The sequence below is a fragment of the Hippopotamus amphibius genome, chromosome 1 (genome assembly GCF_030028045.1).
Source record: "Hippopotamus amphibius kiboko isolate mHipAmp2 chromosome 1, mHipAmp2.hap2, whole genome shotgun sequence".
Lineage (NCBI taxonomy): Eukaryota > Metazoa > Chordata > Mammalia > Artiodactyla > Hippopotamidae > Hippopotamus > Hippopotamus amphibius.
The window spans coordinates 212560766-212580476 of NC_080186.1; the positions used below are offsets into that span (position 1 = coordinate 212560766).

A 19711-nucleotide genomic window follows, 5' to 3' on the forward strand; every position below is an offset into this window, starting at 1 on the left:
CTCTCTCCGGGGCTGTCCGCTCTTCCCTCTCCCCTCCAAGCGGAGTTAGACGTCTACAGCCCCCCTCTCTCCAGCTTTCAATCATGCTCTGAACCAGGGACCAGGGCATCTCCTTCCAACTCATTGTCTGGTGCCTGGATTCAGGAACGATCCCCTTTTTCTTCTAGATCAGGCCATCTGAAGTAGATTGCTAGACAATCTCACTTTGTATCCACACCAGCTTAATTTACTACCCAGAAGGTCCTGCAGGCCATCACCCTGCTTAAAAATAGCCCTCCTTGGAACATCCACCACAAACCAGAAAGGTTGACTGTAAATAGCAATGACCCACCAGGACTTTGGAGCGCAGCCCAGCATTTCAGAGGGAGCTGCCCAGGCCTTTGGTGAGGGTCACGTACCCAGCTTCTATGGCCACGTGCACATCACTAGCTGATTCCTTTCCCTTCCCTCTCAGGACCCAGCCCATGCTCAGAGCGGGTGATGGAACAGGGCGTGGAGCCCGGGAATAACCTCCCACCTACAGCGGTTCTCTTTCAGAGCCTCCATCTCTTTTAAATATGACCCAAAGCAAAAACAAATATTTTACCTTTGCATGGGGGTACTGACTGGGAGAGTGCATAAGAGGGCCTTCTGGGGCTGGAAAGTTTCCTGATTTGGGGGTGGTTGTATGGGTGTACACATGTGTAAGAATTCCTCAAGCTGTACACCTAAGATTTGAGCACTTTACTGTGTATTGGTCTTGTATTGGTCTTACCTCAGTTAATATATATGCTATCATTAGAACCTAGCATACATTGAATCGAAATTTTTACAAAGTGATACCCTTTCTGCATGATATGCTTAGATATTTTATAGGCTCTCCTATGTTATTTCATTGAACAGTTGCAGACTGGGACCAACCAAGCTGGTTGCATGATCCTCTAAGAGTTCCCAGTTTGTACATTCTGTCTGCTTCCCTGGCAGAACAGGCATGAAGCTAGAGGTCTGTGGGGCTGACCAGCTGCTGTTTCGCTGGTTTGCTGTTTCACTGTTTCATGGCAGTTCAGGCACTAGGTGAAATAAATCCAGTGAGCCCGAAATAGCCCAAATGCCAGATCCAGAGAATAGTGAGGTTTTGAAGAGCATGAAAATGTAGAATTTAAAGGATGGCAGTTACAACTAGAAACCACTCTTTTCCCCCCAATTCCTTACTACTGGACATTTAGCCTCCCCCCACACACACACCTAACCTCAACCCCTCATCTTTTACAGGGTAATTTTACATATGTTAGTAAGGAAGGTCAGAAGAGAAGTTGGGATATTATTGAGAAAAGGGAGGTGGTACTCCATTCTGGGGGCCTAGTCATCCTCACACTTATGAGAAAGGTGGTGTGATGGGATGGCAGCCTCCACAGGGGACTCAACAGAAATTTCAGATTTCTTAAAATCCTTCACATGTGATCTCTGTCATATGCCACATACTCCTTTCTCATCACTGCCACCTCTGTTCAAAGTTCAGGGGCTCTTCCCACACCTAGTGGCCAGGGTGGCCATGTGGCTGGCTCTTGCCATAGGAGCAGGAACAGAAGTGAAGTGTGTAACTGCCCTATCACTTGCTATAGAGGAAATCTCCTGTCATGGGCTTATTCTCTTTTCTGTTCCCGAATCTAGCTAGAGCCTGAATGTAGCAGGACCCAGATTTGACCAGTAGGCAAGGACAATGCCATGAGGAAAGGAACCTGGGTTCCTGAATCCCCACCAAGCTGATTGCTCATTTCAGAAGTGGAAAAGGAAGCCAGGGGGACAGGAGGGACCCACAGTCTTCCTTTCCTCAGTTGGCTCTTGCGCTCAACAGCTGCATCATGTTTCCTTCAGCTCTAAATGTTAGGACAACTTTATTCACTTGACAAAAGTTAAAGTATTTTCATATATATTATTCCGTGTAACCATTGCAGTAATTCTAGGGGCAGATACGAGTCTTACTTTATGGACGTGGAGCTCAGCCTCAGTTGACTGAGAGTCCAACCAGGGTCAAAGCCAGTGACGGCTGGGCCAGGCCTCCACCTCAGCAGCTCTTCCCTTCACAGCCCATCCATGAGCTGCCATTAGGTGAACAGAGCTGTTTGGGCAGTATGAGTTGTGTGTCCCTGGAGGGCATCAAACCTGGGCTGGTGATGGCATAGGAAAGATGTAAGCACTGGGAAGACAGTGGGACTAGATGACCGTTAATATCTTTTTTGAGGTAGTCTGAATTCTCTGATATTTTAGTACATGCAACATGGCTTCCTCTAAACCTTTTCCCCAACTGAACTTTAGAAGTAAAAGAATATGTGAAGGAGCCCATTGCAATGAAGGAGACAATATAGAAAAATGCTAAAAGAATCAAATGAAAAGACTAAGGAGATTTTGGAGAATTCGAGAAAGGCAAAGTTTAATTTGCATATAGGCATAACCCGCACCTCACCTGGCAAGTGTTAGGCCACAGCACAAATCCCCCTGTCGGAGTCAAAAATGTCAGCAGATTTGCAAAGTAACTGGACACAAACAATATGCTTCTCAAAGTAACATGTGGGTTTGTCCATCACACACACACACACACACACACACACACACACACAAATAACAAAGAAATATATTTAAATCCTCTGCAAAAGAGAGATGAGAATGGTAATCAAGTTACCTCACATTTGGACAGCACTTTACAGTTTACAGTGTAATCCATTTTGTCCTCATGACAGCCCTGTGAGGTAGGCAGCACAGCCATCACTATTAACTCCATTTCACATATCAGGAAACTGAGGATCAGAGAGGTTTCAGCACTGGCCGAAAGTTTCCCAGCTTTAGATGTAGATCTGAGCTTAGGACTCAGGGCTAGGATGCCTAGTCCAGTGCTCTTTCATAACTGCCTTTCCAGGGAGAAATCAACGGTGGTGTAAAAGACAGTGGTTCAACATCATTTAGTAGAACGATTATTTTTCTTGAGCAAGTGAGATCAAGTACAATCAAATCAACCCTAATACGAACGTCATGCGGTGTGGTAGCCAAGAGGAATAATTTCCTGAATCATTCATGTGTTTACACCTACAACAAAATGGTTGTTTTCTACTTTGGCTCTGCCCTGCCTTAATTTTAAGTCGCTATCAGACACAGAGAAATGACACTCTGATTAATCATTTCCATTGATTCAAGTCTTATTACCAGGATTCACATAGTGGTATCTGTAATCAAGTCATTATTTAAAGTTACAATCTGTTGTCTTTCTGAATGAAAATGAATCCTATTCACTTACTCCTTCTGGCTGTGGACATTAGCCTAGCTCTATCCTTTAGCCATAAATAACATGCTATCTTTTATACCATTTCAATAGCTATAAAAATGATAAACTTTACAGGCTGGTTCTTTAAAACACATGTATTTATTTAGGCTGCTCCGGGTCTTAGTTGCAGCTGCAGCCCGCATGCCATGCCAGGGATTGGACCTGCACCCCCTGCACTGGGAGTGAGGAGTCTTACCCACTGTACCACCAGGGAAGTCCCTACAGGCTGGTTTAAAAAAAAAATCTTATGAAGTGAAGGGAAAGGTTATTTTTCCCCCTCCAGGGGGCATAAAAGCAAACTCTGAAAAGAAAAACTAAATAAAATCTTTTATTTTAAAATAAAAGTTAATTTTATTGAGAACAACCCCTCTATTGCATTACTCTTTTTAGTTAAGAATGTAAAAGTGGCCCAATCATTGCTGACCCAAGGTCTTGTCTGTTACAACACTGTGAGAGGAGAAGAGGGGCAGGTCCATCATCACACACACTCCAAACTGAAGCATGATGGATTTTTCTCTGCTGAGGTATTCGGTGTCTGTACTGAAATTTAGCAAACGGTTAACGGGGACTTGGTGTGAGAGCAAGTTAAAAATATTGCAACAGTAGTTTAAAATTCCCTCTTTAAATTCCTTCAGAGAAACACTAACGAAAAGTGACAACATTCTACTTCATGCCTGAATCTGTCACATAATATATTGGCTTAAGTAAGAGATTTGTCCCTGTAGCAAAACTGGATGTCTTAGTTAATAACCAAAGGCATCCCCTAAAATCCCCAAGATAATTTCATTGACAGTACAAAATGTGGGTATTCATCTGAAAGCATGAAATTGGATTTTACCTCTGATTTTCTAGGTTAATTTTGCAATAATATAAGAGTTCCCTACTTGGCTGTTAGGGGCTGACCTCCCATGTATTCATAGAAATGGGTCTCATATAACAGAATATAAGCAGACACAGTCAGGAGTGCACGCTCCAACAATCACACAAAGTTTGCGAGGCAGAAGAGGATGAGTGCTTTAAACAATCAAAAAGAAACCACAAATTGCTCTTGGGGATTTTAAATGTGACCAAATTAAGATTTTTAAAAATGCGCTTTCTTCTCCCAGCTGGCCCAGAAATGGTGCAGGTCATCAAAAGCAACTCCCTTGGAGGTAGAGTGCTCTCTCTTGCAGCTCCAGCGAGGCTTCAGACTCTACCAAGCAGACGGAGGGGCACGTGACTCTCAGTAAAACGCTAAAGGTCCACTTCGACTACTGACAGTGCCCATAGCTGACCACTGGGGGGCGCTTCCAACATTCTGCAGGAAACAGGCCTGAAAGCTTTGTCACTAGTGGAGGAAAACCTGTATGCCCAAAGGGCAGGAGCATTTGGAAATTCCTCTATTTCCTAGTTTTCTCTATTAGGAATGGCTGCAGTGCCTCTAGAACATTTAGGTCAGAGAATTAAGGGTCCAAACTTCCAGGGACAGTGCCCACAGAACCACGCCCTCCCTTCTGGAAGACTTTGGGGACTCTAAAGGCAGAGTCCAATGCTTCAGCCTTTCCGTGTGTTGTTCTGCCTTAAACTACTATGTGTGTGGTCCTTTCATGGATTTGTCCTGGTTTTAGTTCATCTTCCAAAACTATGTTTTTGCACCAAGAAAGTTAACCTTTACTTCCTTATTCATTTGTAAGACCTTGAAGTGCTTGGTGCAATTGACACCCTAATTCAAATTCTGTTTCTGAACATTGAGAAATAAATTGTAAGTTATGCATTGTTAGGGTCCAAACAACCCTTGCTTCTTATCATGCCTCAAGATGCATCAACCTCTTATTTGAAACTAAAGAGAAAAAACAAACAACATTTTTTTTAAAGAAAAATAAAGCATCCATAAGTCACCCTCCTTGGATTTAGTGCTATCCTGTTGGCTAATATGAGCTATTGAAAATATTTTTGGAATGGTGTTCAAATATTATAAATATTTTCTTTTACGTACTTGATATTTCACTATATAGTTATGTACAGAGATGGCCCTTACCATGCAGGAAAAATGTACATTCTCTACTTCTGTGGGACATTATCAATGCCACTGGGTCTTGTGAGCCAGCAAGTTGAATTTATTAGTCAGCTGTCAGCTCTAACAACATAATTAAAGTGCAAAGAAAGAAAGCAGCCAAACAGATCAATTTTTTCATTGTCAGCATCAATACGCTTCATGCCTGCCAGATGCAACAGGCTCAGGGAACAGTAACTCTCTATCTTTTTTCTTCTTTGAAAGCAGAGGTCTCCCTGAGAAGAGAAGAGGGAGGTAAATATGAGATAGCCCTATTTCTTCAACAACCACCAATCCTGGGGAAGGCAAGGTCACTTTCCCAGCCTAGTGCAGGAGGGCTAACCCCTGCATTTGGTTTTCTGACACAAGAGCTGTTGAGTGGTTGGGTCCGTTTCCTATATACTTACAATATTTTCACTCAGAAATGTCTCAAAACTTAAAAACAAAGATGACTGGGGAAGAATCATCTACCAATAGCACACGGAAGGGTGGGTTTTAAAAAGAAAATCTCACTAAACAGCTTAAAAAAAAAAATACAACCAACGTTCATAATGTGCCTAAAGATGGTTTGTGTAAATCAGAATAGATTCCCCCATTACCAAGGAGGGGGAGAGAAAACAAGCACAGCAAGGCGCAGGGATGATTTTAAAGTATATCTTTTCACTTAGGATAGAAACCCACTCTTCCCCATAGCACTTTGTGGCCTTCTGTCATATTCCACAGTTTTGTCGGTGAGGTGCGTGGGCATCGTTTTGCAAAGTCTGCACCTGCCTCTCCAAGGGCATCGGCTTCCTGGGCTCCACAGCCTTGGGAAGAAGCCCCCTCCTGCCCCACCTTGAGATAGCCACTGGCTGGACTCCTCAGGGGCACAGCCACTGAGTTTTTAATTATGGAAATGTTACATACAAATCCACTTGAGTTTCAACATGTGTTTCCTGTCCTGCTGCCTAAAGACTGAAAGACCAGTTTCAGAACATGCCATTCCTCCAGTATAAATGTTTATGATGCACTGAAAACCATGCACATGCGGAGGACTGAAATTGCTTATGTGTCGGCTCACCCCTCCAGAGGCGGCCTCGGCTCTTCTGGAAGCCTGTGACAAAGGAAATGTAACAGAAGCAGTTAAATTCTAGGAGAAGACTGGGAGGTGCACCAGGCCAGTGAAGTGCCAGCGAAACATCACAAGCCTCTTCCATGGACCCTCATCCCTGAGTTCTGACAGAACACGCGGCAGAGTTTCAAATTCCCCTTCTTACTTGCTTCATTAAAATAGCTGCCAGCACCTCCCATCTTCTACTCCCTCATGCAAATGTGCCCTCAGCTTCACCAAATATCAATCTCGTCACCTTCCCACCCAAGTCTGAAGCATCTGTCTTTGACCCCAACGAGCTGGGCTTCCCTGGCTGGAGGCAGAATTCCAGTTTGGTTCCTTCATCTTCGGGGGACAAAGGAGACTGGCTTCGTCTCCATCCCCCGTGCTCCCTGCACTGTGGGAGGCATGGCATGCACAGTTCTGTCCATTCTGCTTTCCATGAAAATTCCACGGATGTGGGGTGAGGCCAGATCGTCAAGCAGGGAGCCGAGGTTCAATTTTTAGTGACAGCTCATACAGTGTATCTTCATCTATGATGAGGGCTTTGTCAAGCAAGTACTGAGTGACCTGGAGAAGAAAGGGAAATCCCTGCTTTGAGTTCTTTTGCAACACCAGAACGTACATTTTCTGAATGGAATCTGACACAATTCAACATTTTCTCCTAAACAGTGAAACACTTTATGTAACTAAAAGAAAATTATGAATATATTCTCACTGTAAAAAAAAAAAATCAACTATCTCTAGTCCTCTCTTAGCACCCAACCCCAGGCACTGCCCTCAAGAAGCACCACTGTTAGCAGGTGGCTTGTATTCTCCCAGACGTTTTCTGTGTCTTTCTAGACATTACCATGCTCTTACAGAAATCATTTTTCCCCTTATAATCATAAGTGGTTTCAAAATGGTACATTTTATTTTACTTCCATCAAACTGGAAGTCATGGAGAGCTCCTCATGTCAGTATAAAGAACTCTAACTGCTGTGCTGTAAAAAACACATCAGAGTTTATTTGATGATCTCACATTGATGGGCATTTGGCTGCTGTCAACATTTCACTATGACACAAAGTTACAGTGAAGTCAGTGTTAGCATGCTTCCTAGTGCTCACGTGTGAATGGTCCTCTAGACACTGGAAATTAAATGAAAGGAAAGGACACTGAAATGAACATGTTGGAATATGGGGTGTTTCCATGAAAAATTTTCTTTATTTTTATTGAGATATTAACAGACATAAGTAAAATTAAGCTTGATTAGTTTTGACCAATGTAAATACCCATGTAACTTACATATATAGCATGCTAGAGAATAATTTCATTACCCCAGAAAGTTCCCTCATGCACCTTCTCAAACTGCTCCCAGAAGCAATTGCTGCTCAGATTTCTATCACCACATTAGTTTTTTCTGCTCTAGAACTTCGCATAAATGGAATCACACAGTATGTACTCTTTTGTGTCTGGCTTCTTTTACTCCGCATAATGTTTCGAGATTCACCTATACTGTGGTGTGTTTCAGTGGTTTGTCCTCTTCCATTGCTGAGTAGTGGGTCCATTGTAGAGATACACCACAATTTGTTTTTCCATTCATCTATTTATGGACATCTGGGCTGTTTCCAATTTTTGGCTATTATTAAGAAATGCTATAAACATTTTATACGAGACTTTTAATGGGCATGTTTTCACTTCCCCCTTGGATAAATACCTGGGTCATAAGGTAGATGCATATTTAACATTTTAAGAAACCTCCAACTTATACAGTTTTCCAAAGAGACTGTTCTGTGTTACTCTCAGCAGCAATGTATGAGAGTTCCAGTTAGCTGGTATATCAATTTTTAATTTTAAAAGATAATATAAAATGACCTCCAAAATTGTTGTACCTATAGTACATAAGAGTACCTATTATACCACACCGTAGCTAATGTCTGCTGTTATCAATATTTAAAAAATCTGTCTGATAGCTGATAATGATGTTTCATGATTTGCATTTTTTTCTTAATAATGAAGCTGAGCATTTTCCAAATGTTTATTGGACTTTTTTGTTTCTTCTTCTATGAGTTACCTATTTATAGCTTTGCCAGTTTTCCTATTTGGTTGTTTATGCTTTTCTTTTAGATTTATAGGAATACTTTTATTCTGTCTCTTTGCTTTATATGTTACAAATATTGTCTCCTAATCTACTGTTTGTATTTTGACTTTTAAACAATTGCCCTTTGTCATACAGAAGTTTTAGATTTTGATTCAGCAAACTTTATCAAGCTTGTCTTTTACAGCTTTTGCATTCTGTGTTTAAAAAGGTCTTTCAAATCCAAAGGTCATAAACATTTCGTTCTATATTTTATTATAATAATTTAATATTTCTTTTTATATTTAAGTACTGAATTCATCTGGAATTTATTTTTGTGAATGGTATAAGATGGAGAGCCAAAATTCCTATTCCATTTACACAATGGTCAGTTTCTTTCTGGTACTTTCTTTAAATGTCTCCTTTATCCCATGTTAGATTTTCATACAGACAAAATCTGCATCTGGACTTTATCCGGCTCCACTGAATTTGAATTCCTGTGCCAATACAGTCCTGTTTTATTCACCACAGTTTTAGTGTTTATATCTGGTCAGGAACGTTCTCCCTTAGTCTTCTTATTTTTCAAAAAGTCCTTATCAATTTTTCTTTTTTGCCCATCAAAGCTTCTTTAGGAATTTCATAATGTGCATGTCAAGTTCTATGAAATAATAGGGAAAACTGGCTGTGAGTTATATGGGAATCTTCTGTCCTACCTTCTCAATTTTTCTGTAAAGTTAAATGATTCTAAAAAGTAATGTCTATTAAAAAATGAAAAGAAGAAAGAAAGGAAGGAAGGAAGGAAGGAAGGAAGGAAGGAAGGAAGGAAGGAAGGAAGAAAAAGAAAAGTAAAGAAAGGAAAGAAGAAACAAAGAGGTAATAAAGACCAGTAGTTATGGTGGGGATGGAGAGAGGAAGGAGGTATAAGATGTGAGATGAATCTTGAAAGATGAGGGGTGACCACAGAATGCAGGATTTCTTGCATATATCAAGACTTTTTTCTTTCCTCATCCTAAGAGCAAAGGGAAGCCAATAAAATATTTTACACAAGGACCAAACAACTTCCACTGTGTGTTTCAGAGAGTTCCAGCTGGCTATAAATTTGTAGAATGGATTTGCATTCTGTAGACTAGGTAGCAGATATCAGTAACTTGGACCAGGGGTGGTGTTGGTGGTGGTGGTATAGACAGTTTCACAAGAAATATAGGACGTAAAATAGAATTTGATGATGAATTGATATTCCTTTTGCTTTCTTTCATGTTTTTCTTAGAGTTACCAAATGTTTGTTTTACTGGTCTTTTCCTTGAGTCAGCCTTTGGTATTATTGATCTACTCTACTGCTGTTTCCAATTCACTAATGTCCACTTTTTTCTTCATTAAATTCCCTTAAAACCACACAATATTACCTTTGGCTGATGGTCTATTCGATAGGAAGTCTGCTGGAACTGGCGTATCTCTCTGATGATGTGTGATATCTGACAGAGAAACAACAAAAGCAAAGCTAAGTACTGCCCTGTGTTGCAGCACAGTCTTCTGGGAGCCTGTCCTGGAGTAGTCAGTCGCTTCCTCCAGTGAGGTATCTGGAGCCCTGCCTAATCATGCTCTAGGTCCCAGGGCTTTCTTGCCCTTTAATGAGCCACACAAAATGCTAACAGCAAGAAAATACTGAATTCACCATCAGGGAAACAGCTGGCATGGGGTGGCCTCAGGTTCAGGAGTGGCAGGCTGTGGGTGCTAGTGTCCATGGGCTCCTTGCTTCTCAGACAGGCTGGGACCTGGGACCCTTTGCTGCAGTGCTGCAGTGCTTGCACCTGGACACACCTCTCCTTGAGCAACAAAATACAAAGAAACTATATGGGACTAAAAATAACAGGTATGCATGCTTGCAGTTAGGGCAAATTCTGGACAAAAGATACAAAGAGATCAAAAAACCCACTGCCACTTTTGAGGAGTAGGAGCAAAACCAGGAAACTGCGGGTGCCCTAACCCTGCATACACCACCACCTAAGGGGTGGCAAACCACCTAAGCCATCCCTGTGGGCAGACCCCTGGACACACCCTACCTTCACAGCATATAAGGAACAAGCTTGCCCCAGCCCCGCCAGAGAGTGAAGCAAAGAAAGCTGTTGTTTGTTCACTGCAGCAGGGGCCTCAATAAAGCCTTGCCTGAATTTCTTGTCTGGCCTCTGATCAATTTCTGCTGATTAAGGCAGGCAAGAACCCTGGTTGGTAACACTTCTAACTTGGTGCTCAGAATCCAGCTGTCCAGCAAGAAGCCTCAGCATCTGTCTTAGAAAGTTATCCCTGGAGGGACTTCCCTGGTGGCAGAGTAGTTAAGAATCTACCTGCCAATGCAGGGGACGTGGGTTCGATCCCTGGTCTGGGAAGATCCCACATGCTGTGGAGCAAATAAGCCCGTGAGCAGCAACTACTGAGCCTGTGCCCTAGAGCCCTCGAGCCACAGCTACTGAGCCCGCATGCCACAAGTACTAAAGCCTGTGCGCTTCGAGCCCATGCTTCACAACAAGAGAAGCCACCACAATAAGAAGCCCGCGCACTGCAACAAAGAGAAGCCCCCGCTCACTGCAGCTACAGAAAGCCCACGTGCAGCAATGAAGACCAAAGGCAGCCAATAAGTAAATAAATAAATAAATCGCACACATACATACATACATAAAAAGTCACCCCTGAAGATTTATTCCCCAACCCCTTCGTCCAGACTGCAAGCTGAAATGGGCCTGCGAAAGTCTCCTGAATCGGCCAACGTCAGGTATCAGACCCATCAGACCCGGTGTCCACCACCTCTTCCACCTCGAGAGTAAAAAGCAGTGAACTTCCATGACATGGCCTCTTCTCTATAAGCCACTGATGTCACGGAGAAAGCCTGACTGTATGAAATTCTCACCTACCATTCTCATCTTGGAGAAATTGACGAGGCCTTCCTCAGTAAAGTTTGGTGTTCCTTCTTCAATAAATGCCAGGTCTGTCAGGTACATCCCCAGGTAAGGAACGGCAGGGGGGTTACAACTGCAAGACCAAGAGGCACTGTTCTCAGGCTCATTCCCACAAGTGTCCACTTACCCCCCAGTTTAAAATAAACAGGAAGCAACTGTGCTGCTCGCATCCTGAAGAATAGTCTTTCAATTCCATTTTCAGAAGCACACTTACCACATGCAGAGTTTTAAATATGCCTCACCGTAGAACATGATAAAAAATTACAGCCCATGCTTTACTATGTGTTTGAGACAATGGTATTTCAAACAACAGGATGTCTTATAGACAAACATTTGCTGGCGAGACTTGCTTGCAGTATCTATCTGCATTGGCCACACTTCTCTGAGGGGTAAAAGCATGTAGCAAAACCCCATGCCCTCACTTCATTAAAGTGCAAACATTCAACATTCATAAAGAAGAGGGTGGAAAAAGTCAATGTAATCAGAGCTCATAAAACTTGTTTTCTGCTTTAGTTAGTATTTACATGTTTTAGAAGGTATAGACTTAACATCACAACTGCATGCTAAAGTCAGACCTTCTTTGTTTGTTCAGAAGGGGGATAAACTTGTTCTCAGGGAGTCTAGAGGCTCAGAATACGGCCTTTTGATCCAGAGGGAACTGGGTTTGAGTCCCCGCTTGACCACTTACTGAGTGATTCAGGGCAAACTGTCTGATCTGCAGTTTCCTTATCTGTGAAGTGGAGACAATAAAACTTCTCTCTTTAGTTTGCTGTGAGACTTAAATAAGACACATCAAGCACTTAACATAGAGTCTGTCGTTTAGCAAGTATCCAGTGAGTAGTTCTTATACTATTGTTGCTGTTACCATCAGTCTTTCTTTCACTCACAGCATCACAGGACAATATTTTCCAGAGTAAGGCAAGTATGTGCAGCAGATGATAAGAAAACAAGTTGCAGGAGAATGTATTTTATTCCCTCCCCCACCCCACGCACGTGTGTGTGTGTGTGTGTGTGTGTGTGTGTGTGTGCATGTGTGACTGTGTGTGTGTCTGTAGAAAGAGAGAGTGATCCAGCAATAAAAGACCAAAAATATATAACAATAATCAACAGGCACTGGAATAGTAAAAAAAAAAAAATCACAGGAAATCACTGTGTTTAGAATAGGAAATGCCAAGTCAAGAAACTTTTTACAGTAGAAGATGGTTTGATTTACCGTGGTGATATTTTCTTCTTATTTGGCCAGCTCTGCACATCTTGAGTATATCCATAAGCGATTCACTTACTATATGTACAGTATTCCAAATGAAAAGGGCAATCAGAAAAGCACCTAGATGATGGAAGTTGTATCCCATTTGTTTTTCTTTTCAAAGCAAAGTAGGAGGCAAGCCAGTATCTGTACACTATAAAAATTACATAAATATATTTCTGAATTATGAATAATTTAATAATTAAAATAGACATACTTTTTAAGGGTTTCTCTGAGATTTTTAAATCTTCCTTCAGATGAAACAGTCTTCTGAAGCTTGTCCATTAGAGCTTTTGTCTAGAAAGAAACAAGTAACTTAGAATGTCATGAAAATATTCTTATGGTTTGGTAAGGTGGTAAATTACCAAAAGATGCTCAATTCTCTTCTATAGCGGCAGTTACTGATACCTTTGCCAGAATATTGTGATGTGATATGACTTTCAAAGTATAGAGAGGGGGCATTATATTTAGATTTGATGTTTAAAAAAGGAAGGAAGGGGCTTCCCTGGTGGCACAGTGGTTAAGAATCCACCTGCCAATGCAGGGCACACGGGTTCAATCCCTAGTCCAGGAAGATCCCACATGCCGCGGAGCAACTAAGCCCATGCTCCACAACTACTGAGCCAGCGCTCTAGAGCCCGCAAGCCACAACTATTGAGTCCACATGCCACAACTATTGAAGCCCACGTGCCTAGAGCCCATGCTCCGCAACAAGAGAAGCCACCACAGTGAAAAGCCTGCGCACCACAATGAAGAGTAGCCCCCACTGACTGCAACTAGAGAAAGCCCGTGAGAAGCAACAAAGACCTAAAGCAGCCAATAAATAAATAAATAAATAATAACATTTATTTAAAAAAAAAAGGAAAGGGACTTCCTAGGTGGTGCAGTGGTAAAGAATCTGCCTGCCAATGCAGGGGACATGGGTTCAAGCCCTGCCCTGGGAAGATTCCACATGCCACAGAGCAACTAAGCCCGTGAACCACAACTATTGAGCCCATGTGCTGCAGCTACTGAAGCCCACATGCCTAGGGCCCGTGCTCCACAAGAGAAGCCACTACAATGAGGAGCCTGCGCACCACAATGAAGAGTAGCCCCCATTCGCAGCAACTAGAGAAACCCCATGTGCAGCAATGAAAACCCAACGCAGCCAATAAATAAATAAAAATAAATAAATTTTTTAAAAAAGAGAAAAAAAAAAAGAAGGAAGAACATGTGGAGAAGAAAAAGTGACTACACTACACATTTAGCCAAAAAGATAGAAAATGTGTAGAAAAGGAAAACTGTAATGCACAAGAAACTTAGGAACTTAAAGAACTGAAAAGTACAAGTTGAGTAGAGAATCTTAAAGGAGAGGTCTCGTGTCAGGGAGTTTTCATGATGAATCTTTTCAACTGTTAATTTCCAAGTCATCAAAGCACATATTATGTTGCTTGGCTATGGACTGACCAATATCGACCCTGATGAAGTGTGACGTGTGTGACAGGATAACAGGCTCTTTGCATCCAGTGCCCAATGGCTGAGGCCACCCCTGCCTTAGAGGGAGACAAAACCCAACCATGTCAAATGGCTCAGTGTCCAGCTTTTGGATTCTAATAGAGCTGTTTAAAGCTAACTTTAAAAATAGTATTCCAATACCCATTCATCATAAAATCTCTCAAAAAGTAGGAAAGAGGGTAGCTTCCTCAATTTTATAAAACGCATTTATAAAAAGCCTACAGCTAACACAATCCTTAACAGTGAAAAACTGAAAGCTTTTCCCCCAAGATTAAGAACAAGGTTAAGAATGTCCTCTCTTATTATCCTATTCAACATAGCATTGAAAAGTCTAGCCAGAACAATTAGGCAAGAAAAGGAAATAAAAGGCATATAAATTGGAAAGGAAGAAATAAGATTGTTCCTATTTACAAGTGACAAAATTGTCTACATAGAAAATCCCAAGGAATCTACAAAAAAGCTCCTAGGACTAATAAGTGAGTTCATCAAGGTCACAGACACAAGACCAACATACAAAAATCAATTACGTTTGTATATACTAGCAATGAACGTGTGGAAACCAAAATTAAAACCACAAGAACATGTAAAATATCTCCAAAGAAAATGAAATATTTAGGCATAAATCTAACGAAACATATACAGGACTTGTGTGTTGATTTCAAAGTGCTGATTTAAGAAATCAAAGAAAACCTAAAGAAAGAGTGAGAAATACGGTGTTTACGGACTGGAAGACAATATAGTAAGATGACAATTCTCCCTAAATTGATTGGCTTAATGGCATTCTAATGGAAATCTCAGTAAAGTTTTTAAGACCCAGTTTTTAGTCTAAAATTTATACGGAAGTCACAGCACCCAAAGTAGCTAAAATAATTTTGAAACAGGAGAATAAAGTGGAGGAATATAGAAAAAACTCTCAAATCTCAAAGGTAAAAAAAGAAAACAATCTAATTACAAAATGAGCTGAAGACATGAGCAGACATTTGCTGAAGAGGATATACAGATGCAGACAAGCACATGAAAAGACGTTTCACGTTATTGGCCACTAGGAAATGCAAATTAAAACAAGGATGAGATTTCAAAATGGCTAAAAGCAAAAACAGTGACAATACCAAATGCTAACAAGAATGTGGAGAAACTGATTCACTCATACATTCCTCATAGGAATGTAAAACGGTGCATCCTTCTCTAGAAAAGAGTTTGGCAGTTTCAAACTAAATACACAATTACCATATGACCCAGCAACTGCCACTCGCAGGCATTTATCCCAGAGAAATGAAAACTTACACTCACACAAAACCCATACATGAACGTTCAGAGCAGCTTTATTTGTAGTAGCTAAAACCGAAAACAGCCCAGATGTTCTTCAGGGAGTGAATGGCTAAATGATATGTCACATGTCTACACCAGGAGGTACTGCTCAGCAATAAGAAGGAACTAAGAATTCATACATGTCCCAACTTGAATGGATCTCAAAGGAATTATGCTGAGTTTAAAAAAGGTAATCTCAAAATGTCATATACCGCATGATTCCATTTATACAACATTCTTTAAATGACAAAATTACAGAGATGTAAAACAGATCTGTGGTTGCCAGGAGTTAGGGAGGGAGAAGGGGGAAGGTGGCTGTGGCTATGAAAGGGTGGCAGGAGGGATCCTAGTGATAGAACTGTTCTGTGTCTTGACTCTGGTGGTGATTACATGCATCTATCCCTGTAATAAAAGCACACTAAACACACACACACACGCACACAAATGAACACGTGTAAAAGTGATAAAGTCTGAATAAGGTTGGTGGATGGGACCAATGGTTGATTGTGTGGTTGTGATACTGTCTGTAGTTATGCAAGATGTTACCACTGGAGGAGGTAGGGTGGAGGGGATTTCTATTATTTCTTAAAATAGCACATGAACCTACAATGATCTCAACATTAAAAGTGTTTTTAAAAACAGTGTTTATAAAAGCTGCGGCTTTTATTTGCAAGGTCCAGGCTTTATTCACAGAAGAGGAATCTGCTAGTTCCAGGGGCCATATTTGGGATTCTTAGAGCACTCCGTTTCTACTAAGGAATGGGGGCAGGGTATAAAAGATATGACTTAGGCTTGTTTTCTTGCTACATAGGGAGGAATTTAAAAGGCTTAGAAAGAGAAAAGAAGATAGAATAGAATAAGAAGTAGTGTCTCTGAGAGGGGCTTAAACCCTCAGAAGGGGCGACAGAAACCAGACAGCTTTGAGGAAATGTCAGAGAATACACGGTCTTCTTCCTGCCTGAAAACCTGGAGGTGGGTACCCTGAAGACGCCATTCACCAACTCTGGGTGGTCACAACAAGGCAGGCATGGTAGTCTGTGGAAGGAGGATAGGCAGAGAGGGCCTGGCATAAACACGCCTAGCCTCTGGCACCCGTGGCACATGGAGGAGCCTAGAAAATTCCCCCCACCCCCTTTGAAAGGGCCAAGTGAGTCATCTAGTAATACAGAGTGAGCCTGCGCACCGGGGATCAGCAAGAGGCAGTGCAGCCTGTGTCAGAGGTAACACGCACCCCGTGTCAGAGACTCCGCAGAGCCAGTGAGAGATGAAGGGCAGGGGAGGTCAGCGAAGCTCCCTGCGTGCAATAACCACACCGTGTTCCCGGTGGGGTAGGTGCCCATGTGACCACCAGGCACAGGCAACTCACAGTGGCTTGTACCCAGTGACTAATCAGTCAAAGACGACGATAGGAGGCCAGTGCGTACACACAGCCTCCACGAGCCCAGAGAAGCCCTTCCCAAGACCTACCACCCACCAACACCCAGGGAGAAGACCAGGGGGAACATGGTGATGTCACTTACTCTTGAAATGATCTGAATGAAAACAAAGAGCACGAACAAGCTGAATGCAATTAAACGAAAATCAAGAAAGTTCTATTTCTTCACATCCAAGTCATTATGCCAAAATATGACTACTTAAATGACAAAGAAAAGGTGAACATGGAGGCCCTCTGTCCCTGGTCTCTGGCCCCAAGGCATTTGTACCTTTACTTTGAGGGAGAAAGAATGGATGAACAGACATCACTGCGCTCACTTGGAATCAATGTGCCCTCCCTAAATAATTCAGGGAACAGCTCCTGACTGTCAACTATATTGTCTGAACCTGTCCCCACATGTGTTATAATGAATGTTTTGATTTGTATTCTCTTTTCTAAATTAACCATTTAGAAATGCGCATGAGTGGAATCAATGAAGTGGTAAGAATACAGTAATTACCCATGTTGGCACCTTTCTTTGGCAACGGAGCTGCTCGTTTCACCCCATTATTTCCTAATCAGTAATATTCACCCTGGCTCTGGCCTCCCAGCCTCTCCTTCTCGTGGCAGTGGGAGGTGTCGCGCTGGCGCTCACCTGCTTGGACACCTTGGCCCAGGTTTTCTTCAGCCGGTAGATGGCACTTCTGTTTAAGGCTGAGGTGATCTCCAGCACGCCGTTGTAGTTGTGCAGGCACCGGCAGATGTCCGCCACCGCCACCCACTTCTCAATCGCGTTGGCTCGGGAGCTGACATCCGCGTAATTCATGATCTGGGAGGCCACCAGGTTACTCATCTGAGACAACGGAAAAGCCAAGAGAGCCCAGCTAAGAGCCAAAGCAATTCATGCAGGCAAAATACCCAAAATGCCTACAGAAATGTCAGGAAAGCAGGTGTCAAGGGATGTGAGATCATCGTCCATTTTAGATATCGACTTTCTGCAGAGACTAAAGTCTGTAACAATAACAGTCACGGCACACGAATGAACACCTGCCCAACCTGAGTGAAGAGAGCGGTCGTTTGGGATCAGCTTGTTGGAGGAAGAGGTGATTTTGTTCATCGATAACTTTGATGAAGGAGTCATTTCCAATAATTGTTGAGAGAATGGCACAGAATGAGCTCACCCCTGAGGAATGGCAAGCTTTGCAGATCAGGGGGTTCCCTCCTTGGGGCCTCTCCCCATGTTCCCTGGGTCCCAACAGTGTGGGGATATTCACTCTAGGAAGCCTCAGTTATCACAGAGAAAGAAAACCTATTTCCCCCCAGTCAAATCAAACTCCGACCTATTAGCTCTCAAACCAGAAACACCTAGGTGCAGGGAAAGAGAGAACATACATTTTCACCTTCCTATCTTGCTGAATTTTTTTCCACCAGCAGTTAAAGGGACCTATAGTTTCAAGGCTAAGTGCTGTAATTCAAATTCGTCAAAGCCAAGAGAAAAAGAGGTAGCTTAAGAAGCTCAACACTTAGAATATGGAAAGGAAAAGGATAGAATAGGATTGATTACTAACAAAGGGAATATGGGGTCCATAATCTTACATCTACACACTGACTCTGATGAGTACACCCATTCTTTCATAATTCCGTAGGTATTTTAGATCTCGCAGCATCTTAGAACTATCATTGTGCATATTCATTAAAGAAATTATTTTGTAACGAGCACCTAGTAGGGACCAGGCATTCTTTTAGGTTGTGGGAACAGGAAAAACAAATCAGTCTTCCCGACTTTAAGACACTGAGTCTGGTTATGTGCAAAGGTGAGGGGAGGCACATAGAAACAAGTAAATAAAGAGACTGTCTACAGAGCAGAATAAGTCAGAAAGAGAAAAACAAATACCGTATATTAACGCATATATGTGGAATCTAGAAAAATGGTATAGATGATCTAGTTGCAAAGCAGAAATAGAGACACAGATGTAGAGAACAAATGTATGGATACCAAGGAGGAAAGGGGGGGTGGGAGGAATTGGGAGATTGGGATTGACACATATACACTCTTGATATTATGTATAAAATAGACAACTAATGAGGACATAGTGTATAGCATAGGAAACTCTACTCCATGCATTGTGGTGACCTAAATGAGAAGGAAGTCCAAAAGGGAGGGGACATGTGTATATGTATGGCTGATTAATTTTGCTGTACAGTAGAAACTAACACAACATTGTAAAGCAACTATACTGCAATAAAAATTAATTTTAAAAAATCCCACACAGCGAAACATAAAGCTAAGGCTGTGTGGAGGGGGAGCTTGAGAAATAGAGGCAGCATGGGGCAGGTGGCCTAGTTCAGAGGAGGCTTCTGGAAAGAGGTTGTGCCTGAACTGAGCCTTGAAGGGTGGGCAGGACTAGTCACTGCTTCCCATCAAAGCAGAGGAGCGTCTGCAAAGGGACGGGGGTGGGGGTGGGGGGAGGCGTGGTGGCATGGAGGGTCTGGCAGCTGTCTGAGGAGCAGGGGGAATGATGAGAGACAAGGATGACAGGTGGGCAGGGCTCCTGCAGGCCAGGCTGAGCAGCTGCCTCTGGGCGCATCATGAAGGTGAGAGGAAGCCACTGACACTATTTCATCAAAGAAAGTGATATAATTAGATGGGCCTTTGAGAGCAGTTATTTCCGTAATGCTGTGTGCAGAAAGGGTTGGGTGGCGATGAGACGGGGGTACGCGGATAGTGAGTTAGCAGCTCTTGGAGAAAGGAATGGAAGGCCAAATCAAGGTTGTGGCAGTGGGAAAGGAGGGGGAGAGAAGGGTCTGAGACGTGTGTAGAGTT

General features: G+C 42.4%; 1 protein-coding gene across 5 annotated transcripts in view; it reads right to left on the reverse strand.

Moving 5' to 3' along the window:
* Nucleotides 1-2443: 2443 nt before the first annotated feature.
* Nucleotides 2444-19711, reverse strand: part of RASGRF2 (Ras protein specific guanine nucleotide releasing factor 2) — a 233544-nt gene continuing 216276 nt past the window's right edge. For all 5 annotated transcript variants that reach the window (XM_057740270.1, XM_057740256.1, XM_057740266.1 and 2 more), the window contains 5 exons: nt 17543-17740; nt 12889-12968; nt 11381-11498; nt 9878-9946; nt 2444-6987 (listed from right to left, as the gene is read on the reverse strand). In XM_057740270.1, the coding sequence (XP_057596253.1) occupies nt 6895-6987; nt 9878-9946; nt 11381-11498; nt 12889-12968; nt 17543-17740 (558 nt within the window). In that variant the 3' untranslated portion in view covers nt 2444-6894. The remainder of the gene's footprint in view (nt 6988-9877; nt 9947-11380; nt 11499-12888; nt 12969-17542; nt 17741-19711) is intronic.